The following is a 22999-nucleotide window of genomic DNA, read 5'->3' as shown; positions in this document are numbered from 1 at the left end:
TCAACATAAACCATCAACAACACCATAACAACAACAACATCATCAACATAAACCATCAACAACACCATAACAACATCATCAACATAAACCATCAACAACACCATAACAACATCATCAACATAAACCATCAACAACACCATAACAACAACATCAACATAAACCATCAACAACACCATAACAACATCATCAACATAAACCATCAACAACACCTTAACAACATCATCAACATAAACCATCAACAGCACCGTAACATCATCATCAACATAAACCATGAACACCGTAACAACATCATCATCAACATAAACCATCAACACCGTAACAACATCATCAACATAAATCATCAACACCATAACAACAAACTCATCATCAACATAAACCATCAACAACACCATAACAACAACATCATCAACATAAACCATCAACAGCACCGTAACATCATCATCAACATAAACCATCAACACCACCATAACAACATCATCAACAACATAACCCATCAACAACACCATAACATCATCAACATAAACCATCAACAACACCATAACAACATCATCAACATAAACCATTAACAACACCATAACAACAACATCAACATCAACATAAACCATCAACAACACCATAACAACATCATCATCAACATAAACCATTAACAACACCATAACAACAACATCAACATAAACCATCAACACCGTAACAAGAACATCATCAACATAAACCATCAACAACACCATAACATCAACATAAACCATCAACAACACCATAACAACAACATCATCAACATAAACCATCAACACCGTAACAACAACATCATCATCAACATAAACCATCAACACCGTAACAACAACATCAACATAAACCATCAACACCGTAACAACATCATCAACATAAACCATCAACACCGTAACAACATCATCATCATCATCAACATAAACCATCAACAACACCATAACAACAACATCAACATAAACCATCATCAACATAACAACATCATCATTAACATAAACCATCAACAACACCGTAACAACATCATCATAAACCATCAACACCATAACAACATCATCAACATAAACCATCAACACCATAACAACAACATCAACATAAACCATCACCAACGCCATAACAACAACATCAACATAAACCATCACCAACACCATAACAACAACATCAACATAAACCATCACCAACACCATAACAACAACATCAACATAAACCATCAACAACACCATAACAACAACATCAACATAAACCATCACCAACACCATAACAACATCATCATCAACATAAACCATCAACAACACCATAACAACATCATCAACATAAACCATCAACAACACCATAACAACATCAACATAAACCATCACCAACACCATAACAACATCATCAACATAAACCATCAACACCACAACAACAAACTCATCATCAACATAAACCATCAACAACACCATAACAACAACATCAACAACATAAACCATCAACAACACCATAACAACATCATCAACATAAACCATCAACACCGCAACAACAAACTCTTCATCAACATAAACCATCAACAACACCATAACAACATCATCAACATAAACCATCAACAACACCATAACAACAACATCAACATAAACCATCACCAACACCATAACAACAACATCAACATAAACCATCACCAACACCATAACAACAACATCAACATAAACCATCACCAACACCATAACAACATCAACATAAACCATCACCAACACCATAACAACAACATCAACATAAACCATCACCAACACCATAACATCATCATCAACATAAACCATCAACAACACCATAACAACATCATCAACATAAACCATCAACAACACCATAACAACATCAACATAAACCATCACCAACACCATAACATCATCAACATAAACCATCAACACCGCAACAACAAACTCATCAACAACATAAACCATCAACAACACCATAACAACAACATCAACAACATAAACCATCAACAACACCATAACAACATCATCAACATAAACCATCAACACCGCAACAACAAACTCTTCATCAACATAAACCATCAACAACACCATAACAACATCATCAACATAAACCATCAACAACACCATAACAACAACATCAACATAAACCATCACCAACACCGTAACAACATCATCAACATAAACCATCAACACCGCAACAACAAACTCTTCATCAACATAAACCATTAACAACACCATAACATCAACATAACCCATCAACAACACCGTAACAACAACATCATCAAGATAAACCATCAACAACGCCATAACAACATCATCAACTCTTTTATGTTAATGGTTTCATTTCAACGGTTTGATTTTAACGGTTTTATTTTCAACGGTTTGATTTTCAACGGTTTGATTTTCAACGGTTTGATTTTCAACGGTTTGATTTTCAACGGTTTGATTTTCAACGGTTTGATTTTCAACGGTTTGATTTTCAACGGTTTGATTTTCAACGGTTTGATTTTCAACGGTTTGATTTTCAACGGTTTGATTTTCAACGACGTTTTGACTGCAACACAAGCAATCATCATCAGGTGTGAAAACCACAGCACCTGATGATGATTGCGTGTGTTGCAGTTGAAACGTCGTGAGAATTGCATTGTTTTATATTTGTATTATTTCATTGTTTCCCTTCTACGTGACTTTACCGAAAGAACCAAGAATATTAAACAAAGTTGTTACTAAAACCGTTTTTTAACCTTTTTTTAGGAGTTTTATTTTTTATTATTTTATTATGTTTATTTTATTTTGTTTTTTTATCCACGAGGGATGTGAGGATTCCTACCGTCACGAAAGTTTGACGTCAAAATCCAAGGACAGAAAGTTGCGATTATTATTCCCCACCCAAACATTGCTTTGGTGAACAGCATTTCACGCGGCCTCAAAGACATAAAATTCGCACGTTTTTCTGATTGAAAACACGTAGCATTTCAAACTAACACTGTCCTGGTCACAAAAGCAAAGTTTGTGGGGAACAATAGCCACTTTCTGTACTCGTGAGGCATAAGCAATTGGAAAATAACATTTACTACTCAGGAAAATAACACTTACTTCCCAGGATAATAACACTTAGTACCCAGGATAATAACACTTAGTACCCAGGATAATAACACTTAGTCCCCAGGATAATAACACTTAGAACACAGGATAATAACACTTAGTACCCAGGTTAATAACACTTAGTACCCAGGATAATAACACGTACTACTCAGGATAATAACACTTAGTACCCAGGATAGTAACACTTAGTACCCAGGATAGTGACACTTAGTACCCAGGATAATAACACTTAGTACCCAGGATAATAACACTTAGTACCCAGGATAATAACACTTAGTACCGAGGATAATAACACTTAGTACCCAGGATAATAACACTTAGCACCCAGGATAATAACACTTAGTACCCAGGATAATAACACTTACTACTCAGGATAATAACACTTAGTACCCAGGATAATAACACTTAGTGCCCAGGTTAATAACACTTAGTACACAGGATAATAACACTTAGTACCCAGGATAATAACACTTAGTACCCAGGATAATAACACTTAGCACCCAGGATAATAACACTTAGTACCCAGGATAATAACACTTACTACTCAGGATAATAACACTTAGTACCCAGGATAATAACACTTAGTGCCCAGGTTAATAACACTTAGTACACAGGATAATAACACTTAGTACACAGGATAATAACACTTAGTACCCAGGATAATAACACTTAGTACCCAGGTTAATAACACTTAGTACCCAGGATAATAACACTTAGTACCCAGGATAATAACACTTAGTACCCAGGATAATAACACTTAGTACCCAGGATAATAACACTTAGTACCCAGGATACTAACACTTAGTACCCAGGATAGTAACACTTAGTACCCAGGTTTATAACACTTAGTACCCAGGATAGTAACACTTAGTACCCAGGATAATAAAACTTAGTACCCAGGATAATAACACTTAGTACCCAGGATAGTAACACTTAGTACCCAGGTTTATAACACTTAGTACCCAGGATAGTAACACTTAGTACCCAGGATAATAACACTTAGTACCCAGGATACTAACACTTAGTACCCAGGATAGTAACACTTAGTACCCAGGTTTATAACACTTAGTACCCAGGATAGTAACACTTAGTACCCAGGATAATAACACTTAGTACCCAGGATAATAACACTTAGTACCCAGGATAATAACACTTAGTACCAAGGATAATAACACTTAGTACCCAGGATAATAACACTTAGTACCCAGGATAATAACACTTAGTACCCAGGATAATAACACTTAGTACCCAGGATAATAACACTTAGTACCCAGGATAATAACACTTAGTACCCAGGAAAATAACACTTAGTACCCAGGAAAATAACACTTAGTACCCAGGATAATAACACTTAGTACCCAGGATAATAACACTTAGTACCCAGGTTAATAACACTTAGTACCCAGGATAATAACACTTAGTACCCAGGATAATAACACTTAGTACCCAGGATAATAACACTTAGTACCCAGGATAATAACACTTAGTACCCAGGATAATAACACTTAGCACCCAGGATAATAACACTTAGTACCCAGGATAATAACACTTACTACTCAGGATAATAACACTTAGTACCTAGGATAATAACACTTAGTGCCCAGGTTAATAACACTTAGTACACAGGATAATAACACTTAGTACACAGGATAATAACACTTAGTACCCAGGATAATAACACTTAGTACACAGGATAATAACACTTAGTACCCAGGATAATAACACGTACTACTCAGGATAATAACACTTAGTACCCAGGATAATAACACTTAGTACCCAGGATAATAACACTTAGTACCCAGGATAATAACACTTAGTACCCAGGATAATAACACTTAGTACCCAGGATAATAACACTTAGCACCCAGGATAATAACACTTAGTACCCAGGATAATAACACTTACTACTCAGGATAATAACACTTAGTACCCAGGATAATAACACTTAGTGCCCAGGTTAATAACACTTAGTACACAGGATAATAACACTTAGTACACAGGATAATAACACTTAGTACCCAGGATAATAACACTTAGTACCCAGGTTAATAACACTTAGTACCCAGGATAATAACACTTAGTACCCAGGATAATAACACTTAGTACCCAGGATAATAACACTTAGTACCCAGGATAATAACACTTAGTACCCAGGATACTAACACTTAGTACCCAGGATAGTAACACTTAGTACCCAGGTTTATAACACTTAGTACCCAGGATAGTAACACTTAGTACCCAGGATAATAAAACTTAGTACCCAGGATAATAACACTTAGTACCCAGGATAATAACACTTAGTACCAAGGATAATAACACTTAGTACCCAGGATAATAACACTTAGTACCCAGGATAATAACACTTAGTACCCAGGATAATAACACTTAGTACCCAGGAAAATAACACTTAGTTCCCAGGATAATAACACTTAGTACCCAGGATAATAACACTTAGTACCCAGGAAAATAACACTTAGTACCCAGGAAAATAACACTTAGTACCCAGGATAATAACACTTAGTACCCAGGATAATAACACTTAGTACCCAGGTTAATAACACTTAGTACCCAGGATAATAACACTTAGTACCCAGGATAATAACACTTAGTACCCAGGATAATAACACTTAGTACCCAGGATAATAACACTTAGTACCCAGGATAATAACACTTAGCACCCAGGATAATAACACTTAGTACCCAGGATAATAACACTTACTACTCAGGATAATAACACTTAGTACCCAGGATAATAACACTTAGTGCCCAGGTTAATAACACTTAGTACACAGGATAATAACACTTAGTACACAGGATAATAACACTTAGTACCCAGGATAATAACACTTAGTACACAGGATAATAACACTTAGTACCCAGGATAATAACACGTACTACTCAGGATAATAACACTTAGTACCCAGGATAATAACACTTAGTACCCAGGATAATAACACTTAGTACCCAGGATAATAACACTTAGTACCCAGGATAATAACACTTAGTACCCAGGATAATAACACTTAGCACCCAGGATAATAACACTTAGTACCCAGGATAATAACACTTACTACTCAGGATAATAACACTTAGTACCCAGGATAATAACACTTAGTGCCCAGGTTAATAACACTTAGTACACAGGATAATAACACTTAGTACACAGGATAATAACACTTAGTACCCAGGATAATAACACTTAGTACCCAGGTTAATAACACTTAGTACCCAGGATAATAACACTTAGTACCCAGGATAATAACACTTAGTACCCAGGATAATAACACTTAGTACCCAGGATAATAACACTTAGTACCCAGGATACTAACACTTAGTACCCAGGATAGTAACACTTAGTACCCAGGTTTATAACACTTAGTACCCAGGATAGTAACACTTAGTACCCAGGATAATAAAACTTAGTACCCAGGATAATAACACTTAGTACCCAGGATAATAACACTTAGTACCAAGGATAATAACACTTAGTACCCAGGGTAATAACACTTAGTACCCAGGATAATAACACTTAGTACCCAGGATAATAACACTTAGTACCCAGGATAATAACACTTAGTTCCCAGGATAATAACACTTAGTACCCAGGATAATAACACTTAGTACCCAGAATAATAACACTTAGTACCCAGGATAGTAACACTTAGTACCCAGGTTTATAACACTTAGTACCCAGGATAGTAACACTTAGTACCCAGGATAATAACACTTAGTACCCAGGATACTAACACTTAGTACCCAGGATAGTAACACTTAGTACCCAGGTTTATAACACTTAGTACCCAGGATAGTAACACTTAGTACCCAGGATAATAACACTTAGTACCCAGGATAATAACACTTAGTACCCAGGATAATAACACTTAGTACCAAGGATAATAACACTTAGTACCCAGGATAATAACACTTAGTACCCAGGATAATAACACTTAGTACCCAGGATAATAACACTTAGTACCCAGGATAATAACACTTAGTACCCAGGAAAATAACACTTAGTACCCAGGATAATAACACTTAGTACCCAGGATAATAACACTTAGTACCCAGGATAATAACACTTAGTACCCAGGTTAATAACACTTAGTACCCAGGATAATAACACTTAGTACCCAGGTTAATAACACTTACTACCCAGGATAATAACACTTAGTACCCAGGAAAATAACACTTAGTACCCAGGATAATAACACTTAGTACCCAGGATAATAACACTTAGTACCCAGGATAATAACACTTACTACTCAGGATAATAACACTTAGTACCCAGGATAATAACACTTAGTACCCAGGATAATAACACTTAGTACCCAGGAAAATAACACTTAGTTCCCAGGATAATAACACTTAGTACCCAGGATAATAACACTTAGTACCCAGGAAAATAACACTTAGTACCCAGGAAAATAACACTTAGTACCCAGGATAATAACACTTAGTACCCAGGATAATAACACTTAGTACCCAGGTTAATAACACTTAGTACCCAGGATAATAACACTTAGTACCCAGGATAATAACACTTAGTACCCAGGATAATAACACTTAGTACCCAGGATAATAACACTTAGTACCCAGGATAATAACACTTAGCACCCAGGATAATAACACTTAGTACCCAGGATAATAACACTTACTACTCAGGATAATAACACTTAGTACCCAGGATAATAACACTTAGTGCCCAGGTTAATAACACTTAGTACACAGGATAATAACACTTAGTACACAGGATAATAACACTTAGTACCCAGGATAATAACACTTAGTACACAGGATAATAACACTTAGTACCCAGGATAATAACACGTACTACTCAGGATAATAACACTTAGTACCCAGGATAATAACACTTAGTACCCAGGATAATAACACTTAGTACCCAGGATAATAACACTTAGTACCCAGGATAATAACACTTAGTACCCAGGATAATAACACTTAGCACCCAGGATAATAACACTTAGTACCCAGGATAATAACACTTACTACTCAGGATAATAACACTTAGTACCCAGGATAATAACACTTAGTGCCCAGGTTAATAACACTTAGTACACAGGATAATAACACTTAGTACACAGGATAATAACACTTAGTACCCAGGATAATAACACTTAGTACCCAGGTTAATAACACTTAGTACCCAGGATAATAACACTTAGTACCCAGGATAATAACACTTAGTACCCAGGATAATAACACTTAGTACCCAGGATAATAACACTTAGTACCCAGGATACTAACACTTAGTACCCAGGATAGTAACACTTAGTACCCAGGTTTATAACACTTAGTACCCAGGATAGTAACACTTAGTACCCAGGATAATAAAACTTAGTACCCAGGATAATAACACTTAGTACCCAGGATAATAACACTTAGTACCAAGGATAATAACACTTAGTACCCAGGGTAATAACACTTAGTACCCAGGATAATAACACTTAGTACCCAGGATAATAACACTTAGTACCCAGGATAATAACACTTAGTTCCCAGGATAATAACACTTAGTACCCAGGATAATAACACTTAGTACCCAGAATAATAACACTTAGTACCCAGGATAGTAACACTTAGTACCCAGGTTTATAACACTTAGTACCCAGGATAGTAACACTTAGTACCCAGGATAATAACACTTAGTACCCAGGATACTAACACTTAGTACCCAGGATAGTAACACTTAGTACCCAGGTTTATAACACTTAGTACCCAGGATAGTAACACTTAGTACCTAGGATAATAACACTTAGTACCCAGGATAATAACACTTAGTACCCAGGATAATAACACTTAGTACCAAGGATAATAACACTTAGTACCCAGGATAATAACACTTAGTACCCAGGATAATAACACTTAGTACCCAGGATAATAACACTTAGTACCCAGGATAATAACACTTAGTACCCAGGAAAATAACACTTAGTACCCAGGATAATAACACTTAGTACCCAGGATAATAACACTTAGTACCCAGGATAATAACACTTAGTACCCAGGTTAATAACACTTAGTACCCAGGATAATAACACTTAGTACCCAGGTTAATAACACTTACTACCCAGGATAATAACACTTAGTACCCAGGAAAATAACACTTAGTACCCAGGATAATAACACTTAGTACCCAGGATAATAACACTTAGTACCCAGGATAATAACACTTACTACTCAGGATAATAACACTTAGTACCCAGGATAATAACACTTAGTGCCCAGGTTAATAACACTTAGTACACAGGATAATAACACTTAGTACACAGGATAATAACACTTAGTACCCAGGATAATAACACTTAGTACACAGGATAATAATACTTAGTACCCAGGATAATAACACGTACTACTCAGGATAATAACACTTAGTACCCAGGATAGTAACACTTAGTACCCAGGATAGTGACACTTAGTACCCAGGATAATAACACTTAGTACCCAGGATAATAACACTTAGTACCCAGGATAATAACACTTAGTACCGAGGATAATAACACTTAGTACCCAGGATAATAACACTTAGCACCCAGGATAATAACACTTAGTACCCAGGATAATAACACTTACTACTCAGGATAATAACACTTAGTACCCAGGATAATAACACTTAGTGCCCAGGTTAATAACACTTAGTACACAGGATAATAACACTTAGTACACAGGATAATAACACTTAGTACCCAGGATAATAACACTTAGTACCCAGGTTAATAACACTTAGTACCCAGGATAATAACACTTAGTACCCAGGATAATAACACTTAGTGCCCAGGTTAATAACACTTAGTACACAGGATAATAACACTTAGTACACAGGATAATAACACTTAGTACCCAGGATAATAACACTTAGTACCCAGGATAATAACACTTAGTACCCAGGATAATAACACTTAGTACCCAGGATAATAACACTTAGTACCCAGGATACTAACACTTAGTACCCAGGATAGTAACACTTAGTACCCAGGATAATAACACGTACTACTCAGGATAATAACACTTAGTACCCAGGATAATAACACTTAGTACCCAGGATAATAACACTTAGTACCCAGGATAATAACACTTAGTACCCAGGATAATAACACTTAGTACCCAGGATAATAACACTTAGCACCCAGGATAATAACACTTAGTACCCAGGATAATAACACTTACTACTCAGGATAATAACACTTAGTACCCAGGATAATAACACTTAGTGCCCAGGTTAATAACACTTAGTACACAGGATAATAACACTTAGTACACAGGATAATAACACTTAGTACCCAGGATAATAACACTTAGTACCCAGGTTAATAACACTTAGTACCCAGGATAATAACACTTAGTACCCAGGATAATAACACTTAGTACCCAGGATAATAACACTTAGTACCCAGGATAATAACACTTAGTACCCAGGATACTAACACTTAGTACCCAGGATAGTAACACTTAGTACCCAGGTTTATAACACTTAGTACCCAGGATAGTAACACTTAGTACCCAGGATAATAAAACTTAGTACCCAGGATAATAACACTTAGTACCCAGGATAATAACACTTAGTACCAAGGATAATAACACTTAGTACCCAGGGTAATAACACTTAGTACCCAGGATAATAACACTTAGTACCCAGGATAATAACACTTAGTACCCAGGATAATAACACTTAGTTCCCAGGATAATAACACTTAGTACCCAGGATAATAACACTTAGTACCCAGAATAATAACACTTAGTACCCAGGATAGTAACACTTAGTACCCAGGTTTATAACACTTAGTACCCAGGATAGTAACACTTAGTACCCAGGATAATAACACTTAGTACCCAGGATACTAACACTTAGTACCCAGGATAGTAACACTTAGTACCCAGGTTTATAACACTTAGTACCCAGGATAGTAACACTTAGTACCCAGGATAATAACACTTAGTACCCAGGATAATAACACTTAGTACCCAGGATAATAACACTTAGTACCAAGGATAATAACACTTAGTACCCAGGATAATAACACTTAGTACCCAGGATAATAACACTTAGTACCCAGGATAATAACACTTAGTACCCAGGATAATAACACTTAGTACCCAGGAAAATAACACTTAGTACCCAGGATAATAACACTTAGTACCCAGGATAATAACACTTAGTACCCAGGATAATAACACTTAGTACCCAGGTTAATAACACTTAGTACCCAGGATAATAACACTTAGTACCCAGGATAATAACACTTAGTACCCAGGTTAATAACACTTACTACCCAGGATAATAACACTTAGTACCCAGGAAAATAACACTTAGTACCCAGGATAATAACACTTAGTACCCAGGATAATAACACTTAGTACCCAGGATAATAACACTTACTACTCAGGATAATAACACTTAGTACCCAGGATAATAACACTTAGTGCCCAGGTTAATAACACTTAGTACACAGGATAATAACACTTAGTACACAGGATAATAACACTTAGTACCCAGGATAATAACACTTAGTACACAGGATAATAATACTTAGTACCCAGGATAATAACACGTACTACTCAGGATAATAACACTTAGTACCCAGGATAGTAACACTTAGTACCCAGGATAGTGACACTTAGTACCCAGGATAATAACACTTAGTACCCAGGATAATAACACTTAGTACCCAGGATAATAACACTTAGTACCGAGGATAATAACACTTAGTACCCAGGATAATAACACTTAGCACCCAGGATAATAACACTTAGTACCCAGGATAATAACACTTACTACTCAGGATAATAACACTTAGTACCCAGGATAATAACACTTAGTGCCCAGGTTAATAACACTTAGTACACAGGATAATAACACTTAGTACACAGGATAATAACACTTAGTACCCAGGATAATAACACTTAGTACCCAGGTTAATAACACTTAGTACCCAGGATAATAACACTTAGTACCCAGGATAATAACACTTAGTGCCCAGGTTAATAACACTTAGTACACAGGATAATAACACTTAGTACACAGGATAATAACACTTAGTACCCAGGATAATAACACTTAGTACCCAGGATAATAACACTTAGTACCCAGGATAATAACACTTAGTACCCAGGATAATAACACTTAGTACCCAGGATACTAACACTTAGTACCCAGGATAGTAACACTTAGTACCCAGGTTTATAACACTTAGTACCCAGGATAGTAACACTTAGTACCCAGGATAATAAAACTTAGTACCCAGGATAATAACACTTAGTACCCAGGATAATAACACTTAGTACCAAGGATAATAACACTTAGTACCCAGGATAATAACACTTAGTACCCAGGATAATAACACTTAGTACCCAGGATAATAACACTTAGTACCCAGGATAATAACACTTAGTTCCCAGGATAATAACACTTAGTACCCAGGATAATAACACTTAGTACCCAGAATAATAACACTTAGTACCCAGGATAGTAACACTTAGTACCCAGGTTTATAACACTTAGTACCCAGGATAGTAACACTTAGTACCCAGGATAATAACACTTAGTACCCAGGATACTAACACTTAGTACCCAGGATAGTAACACTTAGTACCCAGGTTTATAACACTTAGTACCCAGGATAGTAACACTTAGTACCCAGGATAATAACACTTAGTACCCAGGATAATAACACTTAGTACCCAGGATAATAACACTTAGTACCAAGGATAATAACACTTAGTACCCAGGATAATAACACTTAGTACCCAGGATAATAACACTTAGTACCCAGGATAATAACACTTAGTACCCAGGATAATAACACTTAGTACCCAGGATAATAACACTTAGTACCCAGGAAAATAACACTTAGTACCCAGGAAAATAACACTTAGTACCCAGGATAATAACACTTAGTACCCAGGATAATAACACTTAGTACCCAGGTTAATAACACTTAGTACCCAGGATAATAACACTTAGTACCCAGGATAATAACACTTAGTACCCAGGATAATAACACTTAGTACCCAGGATAATAACACTTAGTACCCAGGATAATAACACTTAGCACCCAGGATAATAACACTTAGTACCCAGGATAATAACACTTACTACTCAGGATAATAACACTTAGTACCTAGGATAATAACACTTAGTGCCCAGGTTAATAACACTTAGTACACAGGATAATAACACTTAGTACACAGGATAATAACACTTAGTACCCAGGATAATAACACTTAGTACACAGGATAATAACACTTAGTACCCAGGATAATAACACGTACTACTCAGGATAATAACACTTAGTACCCAGGATAATAACACTTAGTACCCAGGATCATAACACTTAGTACCCAGGATAATAACACTTAGTACCCAGGATAATAACACTTAGTACCCAGGATAATAACACTTAGCACCCAGGATAATAACACTTAGTACCCAGGATAATAACACTTACTACTCAGGATAATAACACTTAGTACCCAGGATAATAACACTTAGTGCCCAGGTTAATAACACTTAGTACACAGGATAATAACACTTAGTACACAGGATAATAACACTTAGTACCCAGGATAATAACACTTAGTACCCAGGTTAATAACACTTAGTACCCAGGATAATAACACTTAGTACCCAGGATAATAACACTTAGTACCCAGGATAATAACACTTAGTACCCAGGATAATAACACTTAGTACCCAGGATACTAACACTTAGTACCCAGGATAGTAACACTTAGTACCCAGGTTTATAACACTTAGTACCCAGGATAGTAACACTTAGTACCCAGGATAATAAAACTTAGTACCCAGGATAATAACACTTAGTACCCAGGATAATAACACTTAGTACCAAGGATAATAACACTTAGTACCCAGGATAATAACACTTAGTACCCAGGATAATAACACTTAGTACCCAGGATAATAACACTTAGTACCCAGGATAATAACACTTAGTTCCCAGGATAATAACACTTAGTACCCAGGATAATAACACTTAGTACCCAAGAAAATAACACTTAGTACCCAGGAAAATAACACTTAGTACCCAGGATAATAACACTTAGTACCCAGGATAATAACACTTAGTACCCAGGTTAATAACACTTAGTACCCAGGATAATAACACTTAGTACCCAGGATAATAACACTTAGTACCCAGGATAATAACACTTAGTACCCAGGATAATAACACTTAGTACCCAGGATAATAACACTTAGCACCCAGGATAATAACACTTAGTACCCAGGATAATAACACTTACTACTCAGGATAATAACACTTAGTACCCAGGATAATAACACTTAGTGCCCAGGTTAATAACACTTAGTACACAGGATAATAACACTTAGTACACAGGATAATAACACTTAGTACCCAGGATAATAACACTTAGTACACAGGATAATAACACTTAGTACCCAGGATAATAACACGTACTACTCAGGATAATAACACTTAGTACCCAGGATAATAACACTTAGTACCCAGGATAATAACACTTAGTACCCAGGATAATAACACTTAGTACCCAGGATAATAACACTTAGTACCCAGGATAATAACACTTAGCACCCAGGATAATAACACTTAGTACCCAGGATAATAACACTTACTACTCAGGATAATAACACTTAGTACCCAGGATAATAACACTTAGTGCCCAGGTTAATAACACTTAGTACACAGGATAATAACACTTAGTACACAGGATAATAACACTTAGTACCCAGGATAATAACACTTAGTACCCAGGTTAATAACACTTAGTACCCAGGATAATAACACTTAGTACCCAGGATAATAACACTTAGTACCCAGGATAATAACACTTAGTACCCAGGATAATAACACTTAGTACCCAGGATACTAACACTTAGTACCCAGGATAGTAACACTTAGTACCCAGGTTTATAACACTTAGTACCCAGGATAGTAACACTTAGTACCCAGGATAATAAAACTTAGTACCCAGGATAATAACACTTAGTACCCAGGATAATAACACTTAGTACCAAGGATAATAACACTTAGTACCCAGGGTAATAACACTTAGTACCCAGGATAATAACACTTAGTACCCAGGATAATAACACTTAGTACCCAGGATAATAACACTTAGTTCCCAGGATAATAACACTTAGTACCCAGGATAATAACACTTAGTACCCAGAATAATAACACTTAGTACCCAGGATAGTAACACTTAGTACCCAGGTTTATAACACTTAGTACCCAGGATAGTAACACTTAGTACCCAGGATAATAACACTTAGTACCCAGGATACTAACACTTAGTACCCAGGATAGTAACACTTAGTACCCAGGTTTATAACACTTAGTACCCAGGATAGTAACACTTAGTACCCAGGATAATAACACTTAGTACCCAGGATAATAACACTTAGTACCCAGGATAATAACACTTAGTACCAAGGATAATAACACTTAGTACCCAGGATAATAACACTTAGTACCCAGGATAATAACACTTAGTACCCAGGATAATAACACTTAGTACCCAGGATAATAACACTTAGTACCCAGGAAAATAACACTTAGTACCCAGGATAATAACACTTAGTACCCAGGATAATAACACTTAGTACCCAGGATAATAACACTTAGTACCCAGGTTAATAACACTTAGTACCCAGGATAATAACACTTAGTACCCAGGATAATAACACTTAGTACCCAGGTTAATAACACTTACTACCCAGGATAATAACACTTAGTACCCAGGAAAATAACACTTAGTACCCAGGATAATAACACTTAGTACCCAGGATAATAACACTTAGTACCCAGGATAATAACACTTAGTACCCAGAATAAAAACACTTAGTACCCAGGATAATAACACAGTACCCAGGATAATAACAATTAGTACCCAGGTTAATAACACTTAGAACCCAGGATAGTAACACTTAGTACCCAGGATAATAACACTTAGTACCCAGGATAATAACACTTAGTACCCAGGATAATAACACTTAGTACCCAGGATAATAACACTTAGTACCCAGGATAATAACACTTAGTACCCAGGTTAATAACACTTAGTACCCAGGATAATAACACTTAGTACCCAGGATAATAACACTTAGTACCCAGGATAATAACACTTAGTACCCAGGATAATAACACTTAGTACCAAGGATAATAACACTTAGTACACAGGATAATAACACTTAGTACCCAGGATAATAACACTTAGTACCCACGATAGTAACACTTAGTACCCAGGATAATAACACTTAGTACCCAGGATAATAACAATTATTACCCAGGATAATAACACTTAGTACCCAGGATAATAACACTTAGTACCCAGGTTAATAACACTTAGTACCCAGGATAATAACACTTAGTATCCAGGATAATAACACTTAGTACCCAGGATAATAACACTTAGTACCCAGGATAATAACACTTAGTACCCAGGATAATAACACTTAGTACCCAGGATAATAACACTTAGCACACAGGATAATAACACTTAGTACCCAGGATAATAACAATTAGTACCCAGGATAATAACACTTAGTACCCAGGATAATAACACTTAGTACCCAGGTTAATAACACTTAGTACCCAGGATAGTAACACTTAGTACCCAGGATAATAACACTTAGTACCCAGGATAATAAGACTTAGTACCCAGGATAATAACACTTAGTACCCAGGATAATAACACTTAGTACCCAGGATAATAACACTTAGTACCCAGGATAATAACACTTAGTACCCAGGATAATAACACTTAGTACCCAGAATAATAACACTTAGTACCCAGGATAATAACACTTAGTACCCAGGATAATAACACTTAGTACCCAGGATAATAACACTTAGTACCCAGGATAATAACACTTAGTACCCAGGATACTAACACTTAGTACCCAGGATAGTAACACTTAGTACCCAGGTTTATAACACTTAGTACCCAGGATAGTAACACTTAGTACCCAGGATAATAAAACTTAGTACCCAGGATAATAACACTTAGTACCCAGGATAATAACACTTAGTACCAAGGATAATAAAACTTAGTACCCAGGATAATAACACTTAGTACCCAGGATAATAACACTTAGTACCAAGGATAATAACACTTAGTACTCAGGATAATAACACTTAGTACCCAGGATAATAACACTTAGTACCCAGGTTAATAACACTTATTACCCAGGATAGTAACACTTACTTCCCAGGATGATAACACTTAGTACCCAGGATAATAACACTTAGTACCCAGGATAATAACACTTAGTACCCAGGATAATAACACTTAGTACCCAGGATAATAACACTTAGTACCCAGGTTAATAACACTTAGTACCCATGATAATAACACTTAGTACCCAGGATAATAACACTTAGTACCCAGGATAATAACACTTAGTACCCAGGATAATAACACTTAGTACCCAGGATAATAACACTTAGTACCCAGGGTAATAACACTTAGTACCCAGGATAATAACACTTAGTACCCAGGATAATAACACTTAGTACCCAGGATAATAACACTTAGTACCCAGGATAGTAACACTTAGTACCCAGGATAATAACACTTAGTACCCAGGATAGTAACACTTAGTACCCAGGTTAATAACACTTAGCATCCAGGTTAATAACACTTAGTACCCAGGATAATAACACTTAGTACCCAGGATAATAACACTTATTACCCAGGATAATAACACTTAGTACCCAGGATAATAACACTCAGTACCCAGGATAATAACACTCAGTACCCAGGATAGTAACACTTAGTACCCAGGATAATAACACTTAGTACCCAGGATAATAACACTTAGTACCCAGGAAAATAACACTTAGTACCCAGGATAATAACACTTAGTACCCAGGATAATAACACTAAGTACCCAGGATAATAACACTTAGTACCCAGGATAATAACACTTACTACCCAGGATAATAACACTTAGTACCCAGGATAGTAACACTTAGTACCCAGGATAATAACACTTAGTACCCAGGTTAATAACACTTAGTACCCAGGATAATAACACTTAGTACCCAGGATAATAACACTTAGTACCCAGGATAATAACACTTAGTACCCAGGATAATAACACTTAGTACCCAGGATAATAACACTTAGTACCCAGGATAATAACACTTAGTACTCAGGATAATAACACTTAGTACCCAGGATAATAACACTTAGTACCCAGGATAATAACACTTAGCACTCAGGATAATAACACTTAGTACCCAGGATAATAACACTTAGTACCCAGGATAATAACACTCTCTCCGTGTCTCTTTCTGTGTCTCTCTCTGTCGCTCTCTCTCTCTCTCCGTGTCTCTGTGTCTCTCTGTCTCTCTCTGTGTCTCTATCTGTGTCTCTCTCTCTGTCTCTCTCTCGGTCTCTCTCCGTGTGTCTCCGTGTGTCTCTCTCTCTGTGTCTCTCTGTCTCTCTCCGTGTCTCTCTATCTCTCTCTGTCTCTCTCTCTCTGTCTCTGTCTCTCCGTGTCTCTCTGTGTCTCTCCATCTCTCTCTCCATGTGTCTCCGTGTCTCTCTCTGTGTCTCTCCATGTCTCTCCATGTCTCTCTCTGTCTCTCTCTCTCTGTCTCTCTCTCTCTGTCTCTCTCTCTGTCTCTCTCTCTCTGTCTCTCTGTCTCTGTCTCTCTCCGTGTGTCTCCGTGTCTCCGTGTCTGTCCCCGTGTCTCCGTGTCTGTGTCCGTGTCTGTCTCCGTGTCTGTCCCCGTGTCTCCGTGTGCCCGTGTCTGTCCCCGTGTCTCCGTGTCTGTCCCCATGTCTCCGTGTCTGTCCCCGTGTCTCCGTGTCTGTCCCCGTGTCTCCGTGTCCCCGTGTCTCCGTGTCTGTCCCCGTGTCTGTCCCCGTGTTTCCGTGTCTGTCCCCGTGTCTCCGTGTCTGTCCCCGTGTCTCACCCCGGGCGCCTCTCTGCCCCTTGGGTTGTCGTGGCATTTCCTGTTCATCGGGGAAGCCCAGGAACTCGTCCTCCTGTCAACACAAACAACAATCAACAACAACAATCAACAACAACAATCAACAACAATCAACAACAACAATCAACAACAACAATCAACAACAACAATCAACAACAGCAATCAACAACAGCAAACAACACGGTTCAACGCACAGCAGTAGCAGTAGTGGTAGTAGTGGCAGTAGTAGTAGAGGTAGTAGTAGCAGCAGCAGTAGTAACAGCAGCAGTAGTAGCAGTAGTGGCAGTAGTAACAGTAATAGTAGCAGTAGTGGTAGTAGTAACAGCAGTAGTAGTAGCAGCAGTAGTAACAGCAGCAGTAGTAGCAGTAGTGGCAGTAGTAACAGTAATAGTAGCAGTAGTGGTAGTAGTAACAGCAGTAGTAGTAGCAACAGTAGTGGTAGTAGCAGCAATAGTGGTAGTGGTAACAGCAGCAGTAGTAGCAGTAGTAGCAGCAGTAGTAGTAGCAGTAGTGGCAGTAGTAACAGTAATAGTAGCAGTAGTAGTAGCAGCAGTAGAAGTAGCAGTAGTGGCAGTAGTAACTGTAGTAGCAGCAGTAGTAGTAACAGCAGCAGTAGTAGCAGTAGTGGTAGTAGCAGCAGTAGTAGTAGCAGCAGTAGTAGTAGTGGTAGTAGGAACAGCAGTAGTAGTTACAGCAGTAGTAGTAGCAGCAGTAGTAGCAGCAGTAGTAGTAGAAGCAGTAGTAGTAACAGCAGTAGTAGCACCAGTAGTAGTGGTAGTAACAGCAGTAGTAGTGGTAGTAGCACCAGTAGTAGTGGTAGCAGTAGTGGTAGTAGTAGCAGCAGTAACAGTAGTAGTCGTAATAGTGGCACATGACACACACACAGTCACAACAACAACCGCCATTCGCCACTAAGTGATGGTGACGTCACCACGACGCTTGTGCCAGGCTATGTGCACCTTGAGGCCACGTGAAGTGTCGAACGCCCGCTGGCAGGAGGTCACGGGGCAGACCCAGGTGCTACGGGTCGACTGACTGAGATGACTGAGATGACTGGCTGATGCACCACCTGTGCCCCCTACTGTGCCAACCTGCTGTGCTTTAGCAACTCGGCGCTCCGCTCGTTGTTGTGAGCGTCGCTCCTCCGCGCTCCGTTGTTGTTGAGGGGCGACTGCCTCCAACTGCCCAGTAGCGTCCTTCATGAGCCTCCTCAACAGAGGCCTATCTTGACACCGCTGGTACCAGTCATCGGCAAATCCACTCAGCTCCACGTCCTCCTGCACCACGTCACTCCATCTCTTCCCTAGCCCGTGCCGCGCCCGCTTAGCCCCCTCGATCCGGCCAAACAAAAGCTGTTTCGGCATGCGGTGGCTGGGCATGCGGGCTACATGACCCAGCCATCACAGCCTTGCCTTCCGGAGGAGCTCACCGATGGGACCGTGCCCAGATCTTTCAAGGATTTGTGAGCTCCTCACACAATCCAGCCTGGTTAAACCCAGGATGGGTTTAAGTGAGTGTGGCTGGCAGGCCAGCCTAAATGTTTCTAACCGGCGAAGATGTTCCATTAGGGGGGTCCACGTTTCGCAAGCGTAGGGAAGGGAGGGAATGACCGTGGCCGAGAAGACCTGAAGCTTAGTGCGGAGCGACAGACCAGGTAGCTTCCACACAGCGTTACGCAACCACACAGCGTTACACACACACACAGACACACACACAGACACATACACACACAGACACACACTCACACAGACACACTCACACAGACACACACTCAGACACACACAGACACACACACATAGACACACACACACAGACACACACACACACAGACACACACACACACAGACACACACTCACACAGACACACACAGAGACACACTCACACAGACACACACTCACACACACACAGACACACACACAGACACACACTCACAGTCACACTCCCTGCGCTCTCCACACTGGAGCGGCGAGGCGGGCGGTCGCCTTGGTAACGGAGACGCCCAGAACACACACACACACTCACTCACACTCACTCACACTCACCAACTCACTCACACTCACCAACACACACACTCACTCACACTCACCAACACACACACTCACACTCACCACTCACTCGCACACTCACACTCACCAACACACACACTCACACTCACCACTCACTCGCACACTCACACTCACCAACACACACACTCACACTCACCACTCACTCACACACTCACTCACACTCACCAACACACCAACTCACACTCACCACTCACTCACACACTCAATCACACTCACCAACTCACACTCACCACTCACTCACACACTCACTCACACTCACCAACACACACACTCACTCACACTCACCACTCACTCACACTCACCACTCACTCACACACTCACACTCACCAACACACACACTCACACTCACCACTCACTCACACACTCACACTCACCAACACACACACTCACACTCACCACTCACTCACACACTCACTCACACTCACCAACACACCAACTCACACTCACCACTCACTCACACACTCACACTCACTCACTCACACCAACACACCAACTCACACTCACCACTCACTCACACACTCACTCACACTCACTCACACTCACCACTCACTCACACTCACCAACACACACACTCACTCACACTCACCACTCACTCACACACTCACTCACACTCACTCACACTCACCACTCACTCACACTCACACACTCACTCACACTCACCAACACACACTCACTCACACTCACCAACACACCAACTCACACTCACCACTCACTCACACACTCACTCACACTCACCAACACACCAACTCACACTCACCACTCACTCACACACTCAATCACACTCACCAACTCACTCACACTCACCAACACACCAACTCACACTCACCACTCACTCACACACTCAATCACACTCACCAACTCACTCACACTCACCAACACACCAACTCACTCACACTCACCAACACACCAACTCACACTCACCACTCACTCACACACTCACTCACACTCACCAACACACCAACTCACACTCACCACTCACTCACACACTCAATCACACTCACCAACTCACTCACACTCACCAACACACCAACTCACTCACACTCACCAACACACCAACTCACACTCACCACTCACTCACACACTCACACTCACTCACACTCACCAACACACACACTCACTCACACTCACCAACACACCAACTCACACTCACCACTCACTCACACTCACCACTCACTCACACACTCACACTCACTCACACTCACCACTCACTCACACTCACACACTCACTCACACTCACCAACACACACTCACTCACACTCACCAACACACCAACTCACACTCACCACTCACTCACACTCACCACTCACTCACACACTCACTCACACTCACTCACACTCACCACTCACTCACACTCACACACTCACTCACACTCACCAACACACACTCACTCACACTCACCAACACACCAACTCACACTCACCACTCACTCACACTCACTCACACACTCACACTCACTCACACACTCACTCACACTCACCAACTCACACTCACCACTCACTCACACACTCACTCACACTCACCAACACACCAACTCACACTCACCACTCACTCACACACTCAATCACACTCACCAACTCACTCACACTCACCAACACACCAACTCACTCACACTCACCAACACACCAACTCACACTCACCACTCACTCACACACTCACACTCACTCACACTCACCAACACCAACTCACACTCACCAACTCACACTCACCAACACACCAACTCGCACTCACCAACTCACTCACACTCACCAACTCACACTCACCACTCACTCACACTCACACACTCAATCACACTCACCAACTCACTCACCACTCACTCACACCCACACTCACTCACCAACTCACTCACAAACTCACCCACTCACTCACCCACTCACCCACTCACCAACTCACTCACCCACT

The 22999-nt window shown here is 39.3% G+C and overlaps 1 protein-coding gene across 1 annotated transcript in view; it reads right to left on the bottom strand.

The window, feature by feature from the left end:
* LOC116958742 (uncharacterized) overlaps nucleotides 1-22993 on the bottom strand; it is a gene marked incomplete at its 3' end in the record, with an annotated part of 82921 nt that extends 59928 nt beyond the window's left edge. The window contains exon 1 of the mRNA XM_076064408.1: nucleotides 19016-22993. Coding sequence (XP_075920523.1) covers nucleotides 19016-19052 — 37 coding nt within the window. The remainder of the gene's footprint in view (nucleotides 1-19015) is intronic.
* Between the last annotated feature and the right edge of the window lie 6 nt (nucleotides 22994-22999).

Source organism: Petromyzon marinus, unplaced genomic scaffold (assembly GCF_048934315.1).
Source record: "Petromyzon marinus isolate PM22_M1 ecotype Great Lakes invasive population unplaced genomic scaffold, UKy_Petmar_22M1.pri1.0 PM_Scaffold_426, whole genome shotgun sequence".
NCBI classification, from domain to species: domain Eukaryota; kingdom Metazoa; phylum Chordata; class Hyperoartia; order Petromyzontiformes; family Petromyzontidae; genus Petromyzon; species Petromyzon marinus.
This window is presented reverse-complemented; position numbering and strand designations above follow the sequence as displayed.